The 24,191-nt window shown below is 33.4% G+C and overlaps 1 protein-coding gene across 3 annotated transcripts in view; it reads right to left on the bottom strand.

Annotated features, from left to right (window-relative positions):
- The window catches only part of C1H8orf89 (chromosome 1 C8orf89 homolog), a 79,198-nt gene that overhangs the window by 11,690 nt on the left and 43,317 nt on the right, over positions 1-24,191 (bottom strand). For all 3 annotated transcript variants that reach the window (XM_051970041.1, XM_051970042.1, XM_051970043.1), the window contains 5 exons: positions 21,263-21,423; positions 15,579-15,729; positions 14,646-14,684; positions 2,245-2,335; positions 463-520 (listed from right to left, as the gene is read on the bottom strand). In XM_051970041.1, the coding sequence (XP_051826001.1) occupies positions 463-520; positions 2,245-2,335; positions 14,646-14,684; positions 15,579-15,729; positions 21,263-21,423 (500 nt within the window). The remainder of the gene's footprint in view (positions 1-462; positions 521-2,244; positions 2,336-14,645; positions 14,685-15,578; positions 15,730-21,262; positions 21,424-24,191) is intronic.

Below are 24,191 nucleotides of genomic sequence, written 5' to 3'. Positions count from 1 at the left end.
CACACTTGGTCATTAAAATATTAATACTTGGATCTTGCAAGTTCTTTAAATATTTTCAGCCATTTTTTATTAGGCTTGCTAAAACATGCAATCCAGGCATTCTGGATATCATGTTGGCCAACTGGGAAACTGGCCAGATTTTGAGTGGAAATTCATGGAAATTTTAAAATTAATTTCACTATTTTATTTGTTGCAGCTTATTAATCTACAAAAGTGTTTACAATCTGTTATGCTTCTTTGATATTTATATTGTTCCATCTAATTTTTTTGAGGTTATCATTGTAGAGACAAGAAAAATGAAGCTCAGAAAGTTCGGGTGACTAGAAAGTGGCATAGCCAGGTCTCAAATCAGACCTTCTACTAACAGTTTACAGTGTCATTTCAATATGTCTCAAATAAAGAAAGTAAAACTATATTAAAAATCAAAATGAGAGAGAAGTAGGAAATAATAATTCTGCTCACTTTTTGTTTTCTCCTGAAGTGATAACAGGCTGCTTGTTTGATTACTCTTCATTGACCTAAATAATGACAAATAATAATCACTTTTATATAAAAGCAGGGTTGTATACTAATAGATTAAATTCTTTAGAGCTGAAGAGTCTGCTTAAAATGAAACTCACTTAAATGTTTTGTAATGTACTACTGAAATGATAGCCCTGAATTCAATCCAAAAAAAAAACAAAAAATGATAGACATGAATGAGAATTGCAGCTCATCAAATACTTAATCAGTAGACTACAAACTTCTCCCAAGAAAATGTAAGCTCTCTGAGAGTAGAGACTGAGGGGTTTTTTGGTATTTTTATTTTTAATTGCCTACACCTCATACATGCTATAGGCTCTTAAAAATACTTGTTGAATTAAATCATAATCATCACTGACAATAAGATGAATCTTAGAGACAAAGCGATCAGGCTTCTAATAGTAGAGCTATCCTTATCATCTTTCATTTAATTGGGTGGAATTCAGTTAATAATTAATTCAACTAATTTGAATCTTGGCCTCTTTCTCACTCTCTATTTCTTTTCTTTTCCTTTCCTTTCTTTCTCTTTCTTCCTCTCTTCCTTTTTCTTTCTTTTCTTTCTTTCTTTCTTTACTTTTCTTTCTCTTTTTTCTTTCTTTTTTCCTTTCTTTCCTCCTTTCTTTCCATTGCAATATTCCTTAAACAAGGTATTCTACTCAGTGAGAATATTGCATGAAAAAATGTAACTGTTCTAATTTGGTAGAAATAGTTTCTAGGTTTAAGATTGGAAAAATCCAGATACAAATCCTGCCACTGAAATTTTAACTAATTTTCACTATTTCACTTTATGAACCTCAGTTTCTTCATCTATAAACTAAGAATAATACCACCTGCATTTTTTTGTGAAGATAGAATAAGATCAAATGTAAAGTGTTTTGAATATCCTAAAGTCAGCTATTAACTGTAATAATTCATGTAATGAAATCATATCATAATACAAGATTTAGGACTAGAAGGGACCTTATAAATTCTCTGATATAAACTTTCAATTTTACTTATGAGGAAGCTGAAGTCCAAACAGCTTGTGTAAAATCTTCATATTCACACAAGTAGTAAAAAGAATCAGACTGGTTTCTACTCTGTAAACAGCGTCCAGAGAAACTTGTTTTATTTCTGTGATGTATTTCTTTTGGATATCTAGGTAGTATCCTGGATAGCGTTCCTAGCCTGGATTCGGAAAGACTCCATTTTCTGCATTCAATTCTGGTCTCAGATACTAATTAGCTATATGACCCTGGTCATGTCACTTAATCCTGTTTGTCTCAGTTTCCTCTTATGTAAAATGAACTAATGGCAAACCTCTCCAGTATCTTTGCCAAGAAAACCCCAAATGGGGTCACAAAGAGTCACGTGATTGAAAAATGATTGAATAAAAATGCTATTACACAAATTTAAAAAATGTTAAATGGTCATGAGAAAAAAATTCTTATCTTTTTAGTTAATAGATCTAATTCGTGTTAGATGTCTTCTCAATAACTTCAAATTTATTTAAACTATACTACCAATATGATATCAGAAGTTGACCACTTGATTTAGAAATATTATTTTCTTTTAAGATTACCATAACAATGTTAACATAAACATTACCAGAGAATTATTATAAAGATCCCATTATCACTAAAAAGAACTTCTGAGAAAGATTTTTTCTCAGAGTTTCAAAAAAACAAAGTACTCCTGTTGTGAGACTAGCAGTGAAAATAAACATGAAATATATACTTTCCTGTTTTTTAAATTCTCTTCTTTTACAGACTGTTGACGAGGTTTCTGAGGTAAAGAAAATGATGGTAGGCAAGTGGACATATCGTCATTCGAACTAAAATAAAATTAAGAAACATTTTAAAAGATATTAATAATATACCTAAAATGCAATTTCTTCATATTTCACAAAGTTGAGAGTATGTAAGTCAAGCTAGAATTCTAGGAAATAACTTCACAGACTAGAACAGATCCAAAATAAAGTGAAAACAGCTTAAGATTTAGTGTAGTAGACTAAATGGACAAGATGCTTAATAAATGTTTGCTCAATGAAAACTTAATAAATGAGCAAATGGGAAGGACCTCCTTATAATACTCCATTTCCTTTAGAATATGGGGGAGGGGAGAATAATATAGTACAAAAGTAATTATAAGAGGCAAGAAGCCTACCAAGTAAAGTTAGGCTGTGCCTCTCAGGTCTACCTCAACATTTGGTTCTTTCTTGAAATTTAAAAAAAAAAAAGTTGAGATTTAAAAAAAAAAAAACCTCAATGTTAAGAACTAAAGCATAGTTTAATTTTAGATCACCTTTATTAAGGAGCAATTGTGGTTTTAAATTGATCCTTTACTTCTTTGTACCCTCACCCTCTCTCATTGTTATTGTGATCTATACTTTCAAACTTTTATCTATATTTCTATCTTTCATTGATCTGTGATTCCTTTTTATTGCTTTGTAAGTTTTCATAAAACTTATTAACATAACTGGAAAGGTAATTATTAAGATAGAGCTTTTGTCCTCTCCCTCAATTCCCACAACATATCTAATATATATATATGAATAACTATTTCATTGTTAGTATAATTTGGATATGAAATAGTATACAGGTAAATCTATAGGTATAATTTCAAAATTAGCTTGGTTGCACTGGTTTTGTTTGTGCAAAAACTTTTCATTTTAATATAATCAAAATTATCTTTTACATTTCATATTGCCTGCAATTCATTTAACTTCTTTAAGAAATTGCATGTTATGGTTATTTTTTTTTTCCTTTTTGGTCTTTTTTTTTAAGCACAATGTGACAAATGTGGAAATATGTTTTAAAAAGTTGCACATTTTTAACCTATATCAGATTACTTGCTGTCATGGAGAGGAGGGGATTAAGGGAAGGAAAAAAGTTTGAACTATAAAGTCTTATAAAAACAAATGTTGAAAACTATGTTTACATATACTTAGAAAACAAAATACTACTGAAAATTTAAAAATAAAATAGTAAACAAAATATCAGGTGGAGAGAATTTGCACGTTATACCATTTAATACATTTATGTTTAGTATTGATGTTCATTGTCTATGGCACCTTTTAGTGAGAGTGTAGTTTCCTTCTTCCTTTTAATTAGGTGTATTTTTGCATTTATTTTGTGTGAGATCAGGATTGCTACCCCTGTTTTTTTATTTGTTTTGTCTGTTTTAGTTCAGTTGATGCAGAATAGATCCTGCTCTAGCCCCTTATCTTTATTATGTGTATGTCTTACTGCTTCAAATGGTTTTTTTGGTAAATAATATATGGTAAGATTATGGTTTTTTATCTATTCTACTATCTGCTTGCACTTTTTGGGAGAGTTCTTCCCATTCAAATTCACAATTATGATTATTGTGTATTTCCTTCACCCTATTTTTCTTCCTGTTTTGTCCTCTTCTTTCATCCTTTCCCTTTTCACCAGTGTTTTGCTTCTATCACCTCTTCTGATCTGCCCTCCTTTCTGTCATTTGCTACCCCGTTTACTTAATTTCCTCCCCTAGTACGTCCCTGTTGGCTAAAATAGATTTCCATATTCAACTGAGTGTGCATTATTCTCTCTTTGAGCCAATCTGATGAAAATAAGGTCTAAGCAATGCCCATTTCGCGCCCCGCCCCCATCTTACAATTCACTGTAATAGGTCTTTTACACTTCAAGTGAAACAGTTTACCCTATTTTACTTCTCACTTCCCTTTGCACCCAATATATTCCTCCTTCTCATCCTTTTATTATTTTTAATGCCATTCTCTCAAATTCACCTTATAAATGTACTCTCTGTTCATGTATACTTCTTTTAGCTGTGCTATTAGTGATACACATTTTAAGAATTACAAGTATCATCTTCCCATGTTGGGATGTAAATAGTTTCGTTCTCTAAAATTCCTACCTCTCTTTTCTTTTTACCTGTTTGTGCTTCTCTTAGATCTTGATTTTTGAAATTAATTTTTTAATTTAATTCTCTTTGTCTCCTTATGAAAGCTTGAAATCCTTTTATTTCCTTAAATGACCATTTTTTTTATGTCCTATGCTTAATTTTGATTGGTGATTTTTAGTTTGAGTCCCAGTGGTGATTTTTTAGTTTGAGTCTTAGTTCCTTTAACTTCCAGAATATTATTTTCCATGAACTCCAGTCTTTTAAGGCTACAGCTACTATGTCCTATGTAATCCTGATTGTGGTTTCTGAATATTTGAATTGTTTTTTTTTTTAGTCACTTGCAATATTTTTTCTTTGTCCTGAGAGTACTGTAATTTGGCTGTACTATTGCTTGGAGTTTTTATTTTTGGTATCTCTTTCAGGAGTTAATCAGTGGATTCTTTCAATGCCCATTTTCCTCTCTGTTCCAGGATATAAGGGCAATTTTTCTTGATTATTTCCTGAAAATTGCTATCTAGGTTCTCTTTTTGATTATGACTTTCAGGTAGTCCAATGATTATGATATCTGTTGGATTTATTTTCCAGGTCAATTATTTTTCCCATGAGTTATTTTGTATTTCCTTCTATATTTTCATTCTTTTGAATTTGATTGATTCTTGATGTCTCATAAGAATTGCTGGCTTCCAATTCTAACTTTTAAGGAGATGTTTTCTCAATTAGTTTTTGTATTTTTTTTTCCATTTCACCAATTCTAATTTTTTAAGCTATTTTCTTTGTTCTAAGCTGTGGATTCTTTTTTTTTCCCATAATTCTCTTGCATCACTCTCTCTTTCCCCAATTTTTCTTCTATTTTTTAACATTATTTTTTAAGTTCCCTTTTGAGCTCTTCCATGAGTTCTTTCTAGGCTTGAGACCACCATCCCTTTTTCTTTGGGATTTTGCCCAAACATTTTAACACTGTTATCTTCTTCTGAGTGTGAATCTTGATATTTCCTGTCACCATATTAAGTTTCTAAAGTCAAATTCTTTTTATGGTTGGCTTTTACTCATCATTTTTGGGTCTTTTCCCTTTTTTTAAAATTTGATCTCGGCTCCTGGAATGGAATGACCACTGTTTCAGGCTTCTTGTGCCAGAAGCTGCAGTTTCATGGTGCTGCACTGATGCTCTCAGAAGCCCAAGGGGACTGATGGGTAGGTGAAGGCTGGAGGGGCAGCTTATCTGGTGCTAAGCAGGAGTCCTAATAGTGATGTTGGGGGATGTTGAGGTCAGTTGGGTGTTTCTGCATTTTCTCAGGTCTATGCTGAAGCATCTGATAGTCTCAGAGCTGGAGTCTACCAAGTACCCTGGTTATACTGAGGCATGTGGGGGATCTTCATGATAGCATTTCCCTATTCCATTTCCCTCAGGCTCAGGCTCTACCATTGGTTTGCTGAGGGGGAGCTTGCTGCTGGCTTGCTGGGATGCATCCTCTGCCCTGAAGTATGTTCCCCTTTTACCCAAGTGAGAGAGACATTCCCTGCTTTTCAAGTTTCTTAACCTCAAAGGTTATTTCAAACCATCTTTTTGCTGGTTCTGCTCTTCCAGGATTTCTTCTTAGGGTGCTATTTTATGGTTATTTGGAGGTGAATATGGGAGAATTACAGCAATTTATTGCTTATTCTACCATCTTTACTCCCAGAAGTTGCATTAAGTTCACAATTTAAAATAAATTTTAAATCATTATGAATTTGGGAAGGAATATATAGCATCTCATTATTTGAAGCAATTAATTTTATAAGCCATAAATAAGAACATTTAGAAAACATCACCATAGAGCATCCTCTGATTTGGACATGTTCAGGACATCATTAATAAACATGGTAAATGCAAAGGGTAAATAAGTATATGTCTTTCCATTTTATGTTTTCATGTTGAGATTCAACAGATTATTTAATAAAAACTATGTCCATGGTTATGTCCAGGGTGCTCTGGGGCTCAAATAAAATGATAAATGTGAAACACTTTGCAAAACTTAAAGCACTATATAAATGTCAGCTATAATTATTTTTATTATTAGCTTACAGTCACCAGACCTCCAGTAGTGATGACTTCATTCCCTGAGCCTTCTACTACTCTCCTGCTGTGTTCAAACATTGTTTACAGAACATACAGAGGTGTGCTGGTAAGTGTCTAACAACCAGGTTCTTTGGGGAGGAAATATGTCCACATACACACTTTTAAATTTAATCAGTCTTATTAACACTTTCTTAAATCTAGACAATCCACAAAACAATAAATCAAGCTCTGATTTCTTAGGTGTAAATGCTCACACTGAAAATATAGAGCCATTAGAGTTCTTCAGCTCATCCTTGGTCTTATCTGTCAGGCTTATATGGTTTTAACACATACCTGAGAGATACTTAATTTTAGGAAAATACTTAAGATCGCATCTTGTTTTGCCAATCAAACCTTTGTTTTTTTAAAATAATCAACAAATAGTAGACACAATGAGACCTTGCAAATTTCATGTCTCTTAGTCAGTTATAAAACCATAATGATTTGTTTCAGAAAATTTGTCTAACATTCATATTTTCGTAATATGAATTCATAGACTATTCTCGTGAAAATTTTATGTATAGATGGGGAAACAGGCAAATGAAAAAGTTAATATCTTTTCAGCTGTCTTTTTTGGTAAAGAACCCATTTTTCTTGTTGGAGCTCATCCATACTAGCCAATCTACTCTAAACTTCACTATTTCTGTTGAGGGTACCACCCTTCTCTCACACACGCAGGTTTAAAAGTTAAAAATCATCCTTGATTCTTTCCCTCTCCATTTCTTTTAGGAAGAAGAGCTGATGTGTATACTATTGCCTATTTCCTTTTTAAGTTTCATTTTCCCCCCTGAGGCAACTGAGGTTAAATGACTTGCCTAGGGTCACACAGCTAGGAAGTATTGAGTTTCTGAGGCCACATTTGAACTCAGGTCCTCCTGACTTTAGGGCTGGTGCTCTATCCACTGTGCCACCTAGCTGCCCCTTAAGTTACATTATTTACTTTTGTTTTTATAGTAGCCATTTCTAGATAATGCTCTTCTTCACCCTGACTATAAGGTTTCCTTTTAATAAAGACAAAGCAACTGGGTAAAACCAACTAATACAGGGACCACATCCAAAAACATACACTGCATTCTTACAATCCTCACCTCTTGAAGGAAAAGAGGGAAATATATTTCTTTACTTCTTCTCTGGGGCCAAATTTGGTCATTTCAATTACACAGAGTTCACCATTTCATTGTCACTTTTGCATATTACACATACACACACATACACACACACACACACACACACACACACCTCTCCCACCCCCACATTTCACTGTATATCATTTTCTTGGTCGTTCTCTCAATGCATCACTTCATTCTAGTCTACATGTGTTTCTTTTAAATCCTCATATGAATAATTTTTTATAGTTCAATAATACTGCATTCCATTCAACTGCTAAAATTTGTTCAACTATTCCCCAACTGATGGGCATTCCAATTTTCTGCTACAATCAAAGAATTTCTATAGCTCTTTCAGCATATAAAAGATCTTCCTGACTTTGACTTCTAGTAACACAATCCTTGGGTCAAAATGTGTGGACAGTTTAGTGATTTCTTTTGTATAGCTCCAAATTATTTTTTAAAAATAAATTATTCAAGACTAATGCAGACAAGATTAGAAGGGAAACAATAAACTGGGAAAACATCTTTACAATTAAAGGTTCTGATAAAGGCCTCATTTCCAAAATATATAGAGAATTGACTCAAATTTATAAGAAGTGAAGTCGTTCTCCAATTGATAAATGGCCAAAGGATACAAATGGACAATTTTCAGATGAAGAAAATGAAACCATGTCCATTCATATGAGAAGGTGCTCTAAATTACTATTGATCAGAGAAATGCAAATTAAGACAACTTTGAGGTACTACTACACACCTGTCAGATTGGCTAAAATGACAGGAAAAGATAATGACGATGTTGGAGGGGATGTGGGAAAACTGGGACACTGATACATTGTTGGAGTTGTGAACTGATCTTACCATTCTGGAGGGCAATTTGGAATTATGCCCAAAAAGTTATTAAACTGTGCATACCCTTTGACCCAGCAGTGTTACTACTGAGCTTATATCCCAAAGAGATCTTAAAGAAGGGAAAGGGACCTTTATGTGCAAGAAGGTTTGTGACAGCCCTTTGTGTGGTGGCCAGAAACTGGAAACTGAATGATACTCATTAGTTGGAGAATGGCTGAATAAATTGGTATATGAATGTTATGGAATATTATTATTCTATAAGAAATGACCAGCAGGATGAATGCAGAGAGGCTTGGAGAGACTTACATAAACTGATTCTGAGTGAAATGAGCAGGACCAGAAGATCATTGTACATGGCAACAAGATTATATGATGATCAATATAATATTATCATTAGCTATTAGTAATCATTTCTCTCATTCCTGATTCCATATGTTTATCTTAAGTAAATTACTATGTAAATAGGGATACTTTTTTTTCTTGTTTGTGAATGTTTTTCCCTTAATTTCTTTTTTTTGTCTTACTTCTTTCACTAACATTTCTAGATCCCTTTTTGTAGTGGCAAGAAACTAGAAACTAAGTGGATGCCTGTCAGTTGGGAAATGCTATGGAAGGGGCAGCTAGGTAGCGCAGTGAATAGAGCACCAGCCCTGAAGTCAGGAGGACCTGAGTTCAAATTTGACTTTGGACACTTAACACTTCCTTGCAGTGTAACCTGGGCAAGTCACTTAACCCCAATTGCCTCAGCAAAATCAACAAATAAAATAAGTTAAATAAATAAATGAACAAATTAAATAAATGAATGAATGCTATGATGAGATATTGTTTTCTATACGAAACAATCAGCAGGATGATTTCAGGAAAGCCTGGAGAAATTTACATGAACTGGTGCCTACTGTACACAGCAACAACAATATTATATGATGACCAACTGTGATGGACTTGGCTCTTTTCATGAAGGGATTCAGTGATATTCCAATCGACTTGGGAGGGAGAAAGCCATCTCCATCCAGGAAGAGGACTAAGGGATCTGAATGTAGATCACAACATAATATTCACCCCTTTGTTCTTGTTTGCTTTTTTTTTTTTTCTTCCTCATCTTTTTCCCCTTTTTGATCTGATCTTTTAATGCATGACAAATATGGAAATATGTTTAGATTACCTGCTGCCTAGGGGAGGAGGAAGGTAGAGAGGGAGGGAGAAAAATTTGAAATACAAGATTTTGCAAAGGTGAATGCTGAAAAGTGTCTTTGAATGTATTTTGAAAAATAAGCTATTATAATATTTCTAGAACTATGTAAAAAAATTGGGCAGGAGATTTTACATCTATATTAATATGGGAAATTAAATGAATTTTTCAATGCCAAAAAAAAAATCTTGCAGATAAATGACTTTTTATTATATAAAAAGATCTCTTCAATGTCCTTTTAGAACTGTACTTTTAATTTACATTCCCCATACTAATTATTACTTTACTGTAAATGTTCTGTAAACATTACCATATCTGTCTTTTTTCTTAATTGTAGTTTTCCATTGCCTTGGCACAAGATCCACTTTTGTAAAGATATCATATTGATGGGGGCTGAATAAAATCCCCCGGTCTTTGGTAGCAAGGAGTGGTATCAGGAGACAGCTTGAGTAATCTGGAAGTCTAGCTACTCTGAAGAAGTAGGAAGGAGCACTGGTAGGATCACCTGGAGTTTAAGTGGGCCTTTTGTTCTGCAGTAGGCCTTTTTTCCCTGGTGACAAAAATCATCTTAGCCCCACAGTTACTGTAGGGTTAGGCCATCATTGTAATCCCCTACTTGCCACACCTCATGTTTTCTTTCTCCTTGTTATGGCTAATTCCTTTTTGGGGTTCATTTTCTTGCTAAGTACCACAATACCTAACTCCTATTATGATTCTAATTCCTTTCTGAGGGTTAGCCCATGAGTCAATGGCATAATCCCCCACATGCCATGCTTTTCCCCTCATTAACTGCTAAAACTCCTTTTGGATTTAGCCCACTATTCATAGCATAATAAAATCTTTGCCTCTTGAAAAGGTCTAAGCTTACAAGTTCTTTTTGCGACAACTCCACACACTGACTGTGACCCCAATATACTTTTGGGGTCATGTGTTGAGTTATAGGATGATACTCCCAATCCTTATTAGGGTTATGGGCCAGCCATCGTAAGTTGTCTCAGAAAAATTTGTTGGCTTAGACAAAGGAGAAAGATGCTATTAAGGAGAAGATGCCATTATGGTGGGCTAACCCCAAAAGGAGTTAGCTCTAATAAGGAGTATAGTGGCAGACTAGAATCTATAGTATGAGCAGATCTTTTATAGGGGAAATATGACCTCAGGGAGTTGACAGCATAACTTGGGCTTTTTGATTAGATACATTAAGGTGGAATTACTAGAGATTTCCACCTGGGATAGAACTATAATCAAAAGTCCACTTGAACGAAAGGCCTAAACAAAAACAAAAGGATCAATTTATTAATCCTATCAGTGCTCCTCTGTGCTTACCTCAAAGAGTAGGTAAGATTCTAGATTGGCAGAAAAAACCTGAATCTCTGTAAACAATGCCCTCCTGGTTATCCAAGATCTCATCATACATACCTCCCTCTCTCTATCATTTGATGGTTAAATCCCATTAAATGACATAAATATTATATTTTTAATGCTTTCATTCAGAAGAGATCATATTTTACAAACCTAGATTTTTTTCCAACAGTGTACTCAGTTTTCCAACAGAGTATTCAGTATATTGTCCTGTTTTTAAATCAATCTGTTAAATTTAACAAGTTCTGAGAGATTAAAATCTTCTACAATTGTTTTTGCTCTTTTTGCAAGTTAATTCATTTTTACTTTAGATATTTAGACTCTATGCCATTAAGAACACAAACTTTTAATTATGATGTTATTTCCTTGTCTGAAAAGATACTTTTGTTTCTTTATCTCATTTATTGTTATGCATTTTGACCTGTTAGATAACATATTTGTTATTCCTACTTTTTTAAGTAATAGCTCGATGCACAGTAAATTTTCCTCCAATTTCTCATTATCATTACATAATGCATCTTTGTTTTTAAGAGAAATTTATGACATACAGTAAATTACTGAGTTTTATTTTTTATTTATTTTGCTATTATTTTGTGAACTTTTTAATCCATAAACATTTAAGATTATAATTGATAGGTTTGTGTTTTTCTCTAATTTTTTTTGTATTGATATTTTCTTCTTAAATTAGTAATCTGACTCTGTTCCTGTGCTTAGTTTTATCTGTACTAATGTGACTGTGACCTTAGTCTATTCCTACAAGTTTTCCTGTGTCCTACTGCAAATTCCCAGTAGTTGCTCTATCCAAAATTTCTTTAATTTATTTAAAGTTTTAATTTCTAGGGGCAGCTAGATGGCGCAGTGGATCGAGTGCTGACCCTGAAGTCAGAAGGACCTGAGTTCAAATCCTATCTCAGACATTTAACACTTCCTAGCTTTGTGAGCCTGGGCAAGTCACTTTAACTCAATTGCCTTGCATGGGAGGGGAGGATTTTAAAAATTTCTCTTTCGTTCTTCTTTATTTCCCCCTCCTCCCCATTTCATTTAACTTAACTTTAACTTAACATTCTTTGGTGGTATTCTTTTCCAAGAAGTATTCATTTACTTCTTCTTCCTTATTTTATTTCTGGCTAGATAACTGAGTTTTGTTCTCCCAATCAAAAACATTTATACGACCTATTTTATTCTGTATCTCTCAAGTAAATTAGTGCTTCTAGTGATCAGAGCTATCTCCTCTATTTTTCTAAGAGAACTTTTAGATTTCACTACATCTTCACTTTTTTATTTAATTTATTTAGATTGAGATTTTTTTTCTAGGCCATATCTTCAAAAATTATCAATTTAAAAAAGGCCACAAAGTTTCATGGGAATCACTTTAAATCACATAATGAGATCCACTCAATTAAATACCTTTACAAATCACTTCTCAGACCTACATGAACTTCTTTGGCAGTGTGGGGAAGCCTGCAGGCTTTTAAATGTATAAAATAAATAACATTACAAAGAAAATTTATTATGTTGAAATGCAAATATCAAAAGAAATTTTTTAAGTTCATAAAACTTAAAAAACTGCTATCTAGGACTATCCATTAATACCTACAAACTTTAAGATACATACACCCTATCTCTTGGGGCAAGAGACAGTTCTGGGACACACAACCTTGCTTCAATAGATAGTAGTCTCCTAAAATTCTCATTCCCCACAATGAAGTCCATTATGGGGCTTCGCTCCACTCCTCAACTCTGTCATGAGAGCATGTTACAATGATACCATTTCATATCCTCTTCCTGACTTGAGTACCTTGATTCTTCTTCTCTCACCCTCCTCTCCCAGAGTTCCAACCTTTTTGAGAGATTGAAAAAATTATCATCCCTTTTGTTGATTACATTCAGGTGAATTAAGATTACATTTGCAGCTCTCCTTTGCCTTTTGCTTCCACCCACCCCACTCAAATAATTCTTACTGTGTTATTCTCCCAATTTAGAAAAGATGCTGATCCACTTAAACAGAAGAAAGAATAGGACTTAATCCATGTAATATTAATTTGATTCTTCTTGTTTCGCTTACTCTTGTTCTTTGATGATTACTCTCTCTTTCAACTCACAGATTTTTTAATAGTTAATGAACATGTAAGAATTTCATTTTCAGGAATGGTTCAGATACTTCTCTCTAAAAGGTCTGTTTTATTTTCAGTGAAAATTAGGTTCAACTTTTCAGGCATATTTTTAGGGGTACATTCCTTTCTCCTTTGTTTTTTTGAAACTATTTTGACAATACCAGATATTAAACTTTATTAGAAGGCAGTAATTATTAAAAATTATCTGGGACTGACTTAGAAAGATGAATCAGTGGAGCATAGAAAACATACAATATATGATAGTAAATTATAGTAATCTTGTGTTTTGGGATAACAATACACTATATGGTAAAAGATACTGGGAAAACTGGAAAGCAGTCTGGTAGAAACTAAATATAGATCAGTATCTTACTCTATTTACCAAGATAAAGTAAAAATGGATACATGACCAAGATATAAAGGGAGATATAAGCAACATGGAACACATTACCCATGAGACTTTTGGATTACAGAAGAATTCATGAATAAAAAAGAGATGGCATGTTAAGATGAGAAATTAATATTTGACTACATTAAATTAAAAAAGTTTTATACAATGTTTTTGTGCAAATTAATGTAGTCAATATTAGAAGGAAAGAAGAAAGTTGGGGAAAATATGTTACAGACAGTTCCTCAGTTATATAAAGAGTTTTGTCAAACTTTTAACAACAGGAGTCATTTCCCAATTGATATATGGTCAAAAGATATGAACAGGCAGACTTTCAATGAAGAAATCAAAATTATATGTAGTCATATGAAAAACTGCTCCATATCACCACTGATTTGAAAAATGCAAATTAAAACAATTTTGAGTTATCATCTTACATCTTTCAAATTGGTTAAAATGATAAAAGGAGAAAATGATGTACAACTATGAACTGATCCAACTACTCTGGAGAGCAATCTGGATTTATGGCCAAAATGTTTGAACCAGCAATACCACTATTACATCTACATAGCAGCGGTTTTTTGTGGTGGTAAAGAACTGGACATTGAGGGTATACCTATCAATTGGGGAATGGCTGAATAAGTTGTGAGATATAATTATGATGGAATATTATTGTGTTTTTAAAAATGATAAGCTGGTTGATTTTATAAAAACATGGAAAGACTCATGAAATAAAAAGTGAGCAGACTCAAGAGAATGTTGTATTCCATAACAGCAATATTGTTCAATAAATAACTGAACTACTAAGTTATTCTGTGTTATGGAATATTATTGTTCTATAAGAAACAAAAAGCAAGATAATTTCAGAGAGGCTGGAGAGACCTACATGAACTGATGCTAAGTGAAATGAGCAGATCATTGTACACAGCAACAAGACTATACAATGATCAATTCTGATGCACATGGCTCTCTTCAATAATGAGATGATTCAGAGCACTTCCCATGATCTTGTAATGATGCGAGCCATCCATACCCAAAGAATATATATAATTCTTTGACATTTGAACTCACATTTCTTCAAAACTGAAAGTATTTTTTTCATTTTTCAAATATATTATTTGCTCTAAAAATTCTAAAATTCACCATTACATACCTTGACATTTCATTCCGGGAGTTCTTCTCTGTTGGCAATCTATAGAATGAGTCAAATGATGAAAAAATATATACATATAAGAAATCGAGAATAATTAAAGCTGGATAAAAAAAAAAAAGCATATAAGAGAACAGAAACACCATCATGGTTTTAATAAGGTTCACTTTTTTTTTTTTAACTTTTCTTCTTATCTCACTTAACTAGCTAAGAAAGCTGTAATGTTTCTTCACTATATGCTGGGTTCTATATTCAATGAACTGGATAGTTACAAGAGAAATAGCAAAAATTATCCTTTATCACTTCAGATAAATAAGTCATCAAGGAAATTAATTTTCTACCTCTATTGCAACCTGAGGTCTATGTATCCACAAATTATTCATGGATATCCTTTCCTTCAAGGAATCTGAATTTAGATAGGAAAAAAATTACAGCTTTGTTTTTATTAACCTATAATTTAAATGTAAGCATTAAAAAATATTCTGAGGGGGAATCCACTGGTTCCTGCAGAATGCCAAAAAGGTCCATGTCTCAAAAAAAGTTAAGAACTCTTGCTCTCAAATCACTGCAAGTATAAAATTTCTTAATATTCATTTTTAACTATTTTTCTTATTATTTGTGAGTTTAATGTTAAAATCTCTAATTCTCTCATGAACAAGTTCCTATGTACATAGTTTCTCCAGACTAATCATAAAAGCCATCAGTTTCTAAAGAAAATTACATAACTCCATCCTGTCTACCCAAATTTGGAAAAGGAAGAAAAACACTTAATATGTAGAAATTGTCAACTGAAGCAGAAAATTTAAAATTTTTATTAGAATATTTTTATTTATAATTGGCAAAAAAGTAATTTAAGGCATTTCTACAAAGAAACCCCTATATCACTAAGATTAAATAAATATTCTACTAAAGTACATTGATTTTTATAAAATCTACCTGATTTTAGATGTCTTCAAATCAGCAGATGGATGTCTTTTAAGTACATCTAAAGAAGCCTCTGTGTTTGTTCTATATCTTTGGACTTCTGGTAGAGATGGAATTGTATCCACTTCCTTGAAATCTTTCAGGCCAAATATTGAAGAATATTCTAATTTAAATGTTTTCAAAGAAATATGTTATTGCTTTATCATAAACACAATACTTTTATATTCAAAATAATATGTGATAAACACAAAAATATTTTAAATCGCTCCTTTAAAAGTAAAAAATATCTTGAATTCATGTAACACTTTTATGTGGAAGATTTTTATTTCCACATATAATAATTTCATTGAAGTAATTTTGATTTTTGTCATTTTAGTGTTTCTAACCCATTACTGCCACAGAACAATATATGTAAAGTTTCAGAATCACAAGCATAGTTGAGAGGTAATAATTTAACTTGGGAGTCCCCAGCTTCAGTTTGTATCACTTTTGGAGTTATTAAAACAATAAGAAAATTGAACAATTCCAAAAGTGAATACACAGATATTCTATGAATGTTCAAAACTGAAATAAAATCATATGAAGAGACACACAATAACTATAGTCTTACAAAGCTATGTTTAATAAATACTATTTCAATAAATAGGATACCTTTGCATGTTTGAAAACTGTCTTAATTCTTGTGTTGGTCTAATGTGACTTTCAATGGACTAAATATTCCTTCTCCAAGTTATAGTTGAGGCACCTCAATAATATATCTTGTTTTTATCATTTTTATATGTATTCTCATGTATTATGTCCTGTCTCTCTAACTGAAGCATAAAGATCTCGAGGACAGAGATTATATTAATGTATCTCTAAATTTGATATGATTCTTTTTATATATAAAGGCATTCAATAAGTATTTATTACTGGTGGTAAAAATAACTTTATTATTGGAAGGGGCCTTAGAGCCCTTTTAACTGAGGGGTTTCTCAAGCTGGGATCTGTGAATTTAAAAATCATTTTTGATAACTGTATTTCAATATAATTTGTTCCTATGCAATCACATTATCCAATTCCATGCCTAATCAGTTCTATTATAAATTTCATAATGAAGGCATGAATTGTATTTTGTTTGTTGGAATCCTTACAAAGTGTTAAGTCATTAGAATTGATAGAGACAATAATTATCTAATTTAGCATGGTTCAGTATGATTGATCTGATCCTACAAGGAGATGTTATGGGCCAGAACTTAAAACAAGGTACTAAGTGGAATTGAGGAGACAATGTTTAGCATTGATTTAATCCTACAACAAATAATGGTTTCCCAGTGATATAATGATTGGTGTGTACTCAGTGTACAGCATATAAGCAAGAAGCTCTCAGGCCCAAAGAGCACTCTGGAAGATACAGAAGCCGACTTTTGGAGGCGGAGACAGATTCATTCATATTCCACCTTTGTGCTGACTGGAGACATTTGGAGGGAGCTAGGGGCTGAAGCTCAAGACTTTGAAGGACTCAATAAAGGAATGGATTTTAACTCCTGGTTGCATTTGAAGTAATTATTACTCTGAACTGAAACTAAGGCTGCCTCCAGAAACCTCCCCAAGAAACCTGCTCTCGCAGAAAACCATCATATATTATATAAAAGAAGAGAACACCACATTGTTTATATTTGTATCCTTGCCATCTTCAATATTCTTAATATCTAGCATGGTCCACTGTATATAGCTGATGCTTCCCCAGTTGTAATCAAAAGCAGATATTAAGTAAGAACTTTTCCCAAGGATTAAATATTACAGAAGCTAGGCCTAGTTGTGCATGAAGGTGAGCTTTCATACTATTTGGTAAACTTGTCAGGTTATTAATTGGATGACTGGGTAGCATCAATGATGTGAATGGGCATGTAAAGATTTTGACTAAAATTATGGAGATCTAACCATTGTCTCAAATTTGTGTAATTATACATAGTTACTTCAATACTTCAATTCACTTGAGATTTTCCACTAACATGGCTAGTTCCTTCACTAGCATATCTTATAACCAATTCATTTATTCTAACCCAGTAGAGTTCTTGTTCATGTCTTTCCATAAATCCATAATGTACCTAATATGCTAAAAAGCTTTCTCTATATGTTTTAATATAGCATTCTCCTTACCTAAAACCAATGTGGTTCCTTTCTGATCATACATATTCAAACATTTTTGTTGTCATTTCTCATGAAAAAGTTATTATTGGTGATATGCTTCAATATATTTATAATTTCACTATGCCTTTTCATTGCATTTGGGTTACATAAAACTCTATGATTCTTCTGAAATTGTCACAATCCAGAAGGGGCAGCGATATAGGATAACTGGTAGAATATTGGTATTAAAAATGTGTTTCTGGAACAAGGAACATCTTGAGATCACTGAAAGCATTGCACAGTTTTTCCTTACTCTAGCTCATCCTCCAATCAGCTATCCAATTGATTATTCTAAAGTGCAAATCTGATTATATCACCTTACTACTCAATAAACTTCAGTGGCTTCTTAATACCTCTAGGATCAAATATAAAACCATCTGTTTGACTTTTAAAACTCATCCACATTTCCTGCCTTTCCAGGTTCCTCATACTTATTTCCCTCCACATACTCTGTGATTCAGGAAAACTAGTCTTCTTACCATGTGTGATACATAATACTTCATCTCCTGACTCTATGCCTTTTAATTGGCTGTCTCCCATTCCTGAAATACTCTGGCTCCTCATCTCCATCTCCTGGCTTCCATCAAGAGTCAACTCAAATCCAACCTTTTGTAAGAAGCCTTGCCCCATCCCCCTTAATGCTAATACCTTCCTTCTATTATTTTCTCCAATTTTTTATGTATATATTTTATTTGTATATAGCTGTTTGCATGTTATCTCCCCAATTAGATTGTGAACTCCTGGAAATCAAGGGCTGTTTTTGCCTTTCTTTGTATCCCCAGTGCTTTGCAGAGTTCCTGGCACATAACAGGTGCTTAATGTATGCTTGTTGACTTACCTTCTACAGAAGGCCTTTACAAAGATCCCTCCACCCATTCCCCATCCCTACCCACACTGCTAGTGTTTACCTCTTTTCTTCTATCAAGATACTGTGTATGTATATTGAGTATATATATGTGTATATGTAGCTACCTATCTGTGGTTAAAAGTGTCTTTCCCCAATTAGAATGTGAGTTTCTTGAAGTAAGTACTGTATTTTTGCCTTTCTCAATGTGCCTAATACAGCAGAATAAATGCTTAATAAATGCTTGTTGCTGATGATGCTGATTTTGTCTACTATTCTTCCAGTTCTATTTGTATTTATAGGTGAAAAAATTTACAAATTATTTTATCTATGTCTATGCTACCAGGATAACTTATCTTTATTGGATCTCACGTTAAGCTTCACACATAATCATTTTCCCCTCTATTAACTGTCATACTTTGTGACACATAACCTACTCTAATCCTTTCATCATCTTCTCCATAAAGTTGTCCTTCGCTGCCATGTTTCTCAGTTTTAATAAAAACAAATGGTTACTGACCAAGATGGTTTCTGGGTCTCTTTTGTGTGGGGGACAACTGCTTTCAAATGGCTTAATATCTTTTTAAAATTGTGAAAGAATCACTCTTTACTTTTATCCATTTCCCATTTCCGGAGTGAATAGTTTACTTAAATTAGACTAAGTTGTAGGCATTGTACCTACACATAGAATAATGTACTCATCTTAATCTTGTTTTCTAAATGTAGCATTGATTTTAGTCTTTGATGTAATCAATGGATGATTTGATTGTAGGTAAGCTAATGATCTGAAATAACTTTCTTATTGATAACTAGGTGCTTCTTAGTCTGAGAAGAGACAGTTGATTATGATTTTTTTGTGATATTTGATGTTCACTAAGTCCTGCACCTCCAATTCTCTCCATGAAAAAAAATTGATGAAATATACATGTAAGGTTTTTATATAACCTACAAGCCTTTAACCTCTTTCATTTTTTAATATCAAACAATATTTCCCAATAATTTTCACTTCATCTTCCTCTGTGATCACCAATATATTGAATTCAAGATATATATTTTACTTGGTTTTTAAAGATATAGATAAATTCTTGTAAAATTCTTCTACGCAGCAAATCGTTGCCCCATAAACTATTATTTTATGGTAGTCTTTTGGATTGTACTCAACATGGGCTTACAAAAGGAGACAACCAAAAGAAATAAGCAAGTGTTAAACAGTTCCTGGCCTCGGGAAGTTAACATTTTAATGGGTGAGATTATGTAAGTAACACTTCTTACAAGATATAAACGAAATTGACAGAAAGTATTAGCAACTTGGAGATCGGTTGCATGCTAAAGAAAATAGAATTTGAACTGAGCCTTGAAAAAGTCAGGAAAACTCAAAAACCTATTAACAGGGCAGAGCATTTCAGAAATGAGGGCTGCCAATGCAAAGGCATGGTGGAGGTAGAGTGCCCTGTTTATAATTTTTTCTTTGGGAATTATAAGCCAATGTATCTACATTATAGAATGTGTGGAGGGAAGGTAAAGTGTAAGAAGGTAAGAAAGGACCAGTTTATGAATTTTAAAGTGTATCTCTTCTTCTAAGACTTTTTACCATTAGTCATCCCTTCTCTCATTTTTATTCTCTCTCTCCCCATTTTCTTTTTCTTTCATTAATTTCCTCTAAAAAAAAAAAAAAACCCTTTTCTCAAACTTATTGTTCTTACTCCAACAAGATACCATCCCATGTGTCTCTTTCCTTTCATAGACAAATTTTTAGAAAGAGTCTCAATTCCTGCACTTCTTCATTACTTAATCAACCTTTTGCATTCTAGCTTCTATGTCCACTAAGAATTTGAAACTACTTTAACACTCCATCACAATCTAATTGCAAAATACCAGAATCTTTTCAATTCTGATCCTCCATTATCTTTCTGTGATATTGGACACTGCTAGTCATTATTTCTTCCTTAATATTTTCTATTTCCTTGGCTTCTACAGGATTATACCTTCCTGGATCTTTCACTTCTCTGATGACTCCTCCATTTCCCTCAATAATTCTTGTTCTTCCTATTAACTCCCAGGCATCCCCTCTTCCTAAGGAGCCCTTCAAGATTTTTTTCCCTTAGCTATTGTGATATAGGAGCCACCTGCCAGAAGCTTCTGGAGGTCTAACTCAGATCTGTAGAATGGATCTCTTCATATGAGAGAATGATAATGATACAAGGAGACTGAGAGGCAGTTGTGTTCTCTGACCTCTCTCCTCTTCCCTCTACCTCCAATTTATTTCATTCCTAATCCACAATGAACATTCACATTAGTAAAGACTGCTTTGCAACTCCTTCAAGTTTGATTCACAGCTGTGGAGGCTCTTGGAGAATTGAGCTGCCCCTTCACTTAAGCATAGTTCTTAACACTTGGCCCAGGTCCTCTTCTTTTTCTCTAAACTGTAAAGTACAAATAGTACCAGCCACTAGAGAAAAAAGAAAGTTTCTATTTCTGGTCCTACCACAGACAAACTCACTGAATAACCAAAATATATAACCTCTATTCATTTCTTTTTTTTCCCCTAAAATAAGACTATTTTACTTGCAACATTATAAGGTTAATCATAAAATGTCTGATATTTAAAATTTTACTTTGTAAATTTGAGATATTACTAAGTATTACTTCTGAAGCATAAAAAATAATAAAGTAGCATTACCTTTTTTCATCTTTTGTGTTTCAAGAGCAGCTTTCTTCCAGCTTTTTTCAAAAAGAAAACAGCCATCAAGTGAACTTTTGGTGACTCTTGAAGTTAAATATCTATTTTCAGGCGTGAGTACTGGCATTCTATTTTGTTCTTTTGAAAATGAAGATATGTTCCTAATGTGAAACACAAAAGAAAATATTAGTTAGAAAAATGTATTTGTATATGCAAGCAAAAGAATAAAGCTAAAATTTATAGACAATGATTTTTTTTTAATCCTTTTCACCCTCGTCCTGACCAGGGGCAATCAGTAGTCTGGCATTTGTGGTTTGGCAGAGCATAGAGTTATGGATTGGGTTCATCAGCCAATTAACACTTATTAAGTGACTACCATGTGTCTGAGGGATACAAAAAAAAAAAGTAAAAGAAAACCCTTACTCTCAAGTTGTTCAGAGTCTAACAGGGAATACCACCTGACAATGAACTAAGGAAGAGTCGGGTTTTATAGGTATGAAAATACTCAATAGGAAAAATCAAATAAGTCTATCATGTAAAAGAGGAAAATAACAGGTCCATATAATAAAGAAATAAGCAGTAGGTTTTCAACAGAGTCCAAGTGAGACAACACAAGGGGCTTGTCTGAATACTTTAGAAAAGGTATAAAGGAAGTATTAGGATAGAGGGATATTCCATTTGGGAGTTCATAGAGCTTACCATATGAATGATAGACAAGAAACCTCTGGCCAGACTTCATTGAGTATATATCTGTGCAAAAGTCATTTTCAGTCCCACATATTTAGAGAGACCCCATGGGTCTATGGCAGTTGGACCTCCCTTGATGGATTGTACCATTTCCTCTAAGTTGGCATGAGCCAATTTGGGTTCCTTCAGGTAGCTACTTATCACTGGTACTACAGTGTGAAGAGTTAATTCAGGCAATAAACTGGGACTGAATCTTTCTCTGTCTTTGTTTCTCTTAGTTTTAGTCTATTCCTATCAATATATTCATTATGGCTTCCAAATATCCTCAGGTCTCTGTCCTTTCTAATAAATCACTGTCCTGGTCTCCATTTTACTAAAAAGAACCATTTAAACACATTTCATCACTATATTTACTTCTTAAAACTGCAATCTAATTTCTGTCCTTACTATTTTATTGAAACAGCTCTCTCAAATTCTTTGAATATACTAAAATATTCAACTCTTAATCCTCTCATTCTTTCTCTCCCTACTTACTCCTAGCTACTTTCTTCCTTTGGAGCCCTCTTCTCTTTTCACTTGACAAGTTCCAATGATTTCTTAATTATCTTTTTGCTGATGATTTGCAAATCTATCTTTCCTGCCCCAAACTCTAAGCTGACATCTTGGACTAGAATGTCCAGTAGATTAAATTCATTATCTTCCCCTTAAACTTCCCACTCACCTACTGTAGAGGGTAACATCATTATTCCAATCCCTCAAGGTTGCAATCTAGGAGCCATCCTGAATTCCTCACTATCTCTTACCCCACATATCTAATCCATTAGGCCAAGGTTTTTGATTTCATCTTTGCAACATCTCTTCTATACATCCCCTTTCCTCCTCTGGTACTGTCAATATTCTATTACAGGCCCTCATCACCTTAGGTTATTATAATAGTTTGCTAGTGGGTCTGCTTACCTCATATTTCTCACCACTACAATCCATCCTCCATCTAGCCAGTAAAATGATTTTCTCAAAGTACAGGTTTTATCCTAATCAAACTGCAGTAGCTCTACCTATTGCCTTCAGGATCAAATACAAAATGCATTTTCTCATTTGTAGTCCTTCATAATTTACTTAGCTCCCGCTTACCTTTAATGCTGTGTTGTTTTCTTAACCCACTTCCTCCCTCCAAGTATTCTTTGATGCAGTGACTGGCTGTTATACAAACAAGATACTCCATCTCTTTACTCCAGCCATGTTTTCTGGTTGTGCTCCAATGCTGTCCTTCCTGTGCCCCAACTACTTACCTCTTTGGCTACCTTAAGTCCCAATTTAAAGCCCTTCTTCTACAGGAAGCTTTCTCCAATCCTCCTTGATTTCTATATTTCCATCATTAATTATTTCCTATTTATCCTGTATATAGCTTGCTTTGTATATATTTGTTTGCAAGTTGTGTCTTCATTCTCCCCTCTCATCATTAGATTGAAAGCTCTTTGAGGGCAGGGATTGTCTTTTGTCTCTTTATATATCCCCAACGTTTCACTCAGTTAGTGCCCAGCTCATAATAAATGTTTATTGATTAATCTTTGAAACTGTTTCCCAATGGTTCTCTTCAAATCCATTTGAATTATTTTGGTTTTGTTCCTGGCTTACCATCCTCTTGCTATCTTCTAAATGTAGATTATCACACCCCACCAAAGCTCTTTTCTGAACCATCTTTAGTCTCTTTCAACACTTACTGATCTCAACCACTTTAATGGTTTTAAATATTAGAGATAACTCTCAAATTGACAGATACAGCAGTAATGTCTCTAATGAATTGTAGCCATTCATGTTGGACCTGGATGTCCTACTAGCATTTTATCTTCTTTCAAACTGCCTCCCTCCTAACTTCTGTATTTATATTAAGGATAAGACATTTATTATATTAAAACACACTTTCACTCACCCAAGGTCAAATCTTACTATCATCTTTGATTTTTCCTTCTCCCTCACCTCCAAAATGTAATTGGTTGCCAAGACACTACAGCCACAGAATTTTTCATCTGACTGTTTGAGGATGTATTCTGATGGAAGTGGATCTCTTCGATAAAGAGAGCTAATTCAGTTTCAATTGATCAAAGATGGACAGAAGCAGCTACACTCAAAGAAAGAACACTGGGAAATGAATATAAACTGCTTGCATTTTTGTTTTTCTTCTCGGGTTATTTATACCTTCTGAATCCAATTCTCCCTGTGCAACAAGAGAACTGTTCGGTTC

This window comes from Antechinus flavipes, chromosome 1 (assembly GCF_016432865.1).
Source record: "Antechinus flavipes isolate AdamAnt ecotype Samford, QLD, Australia chromosome 1, AdamAnt_v2, whole genome shotgun sequence".
NCBI classification, from domain to species: Eukaryota; Metazoa; Chordata; class Mammalia; order Dasyuromorphia; family Dasyuridae; genus Antechinus; species Antechinus flavipes.
The sequence above is the reverse complement of the archived record's forward strand: the minus strand, read 5'-3'. Positions and strand labels throughout refer to the sequence as shown.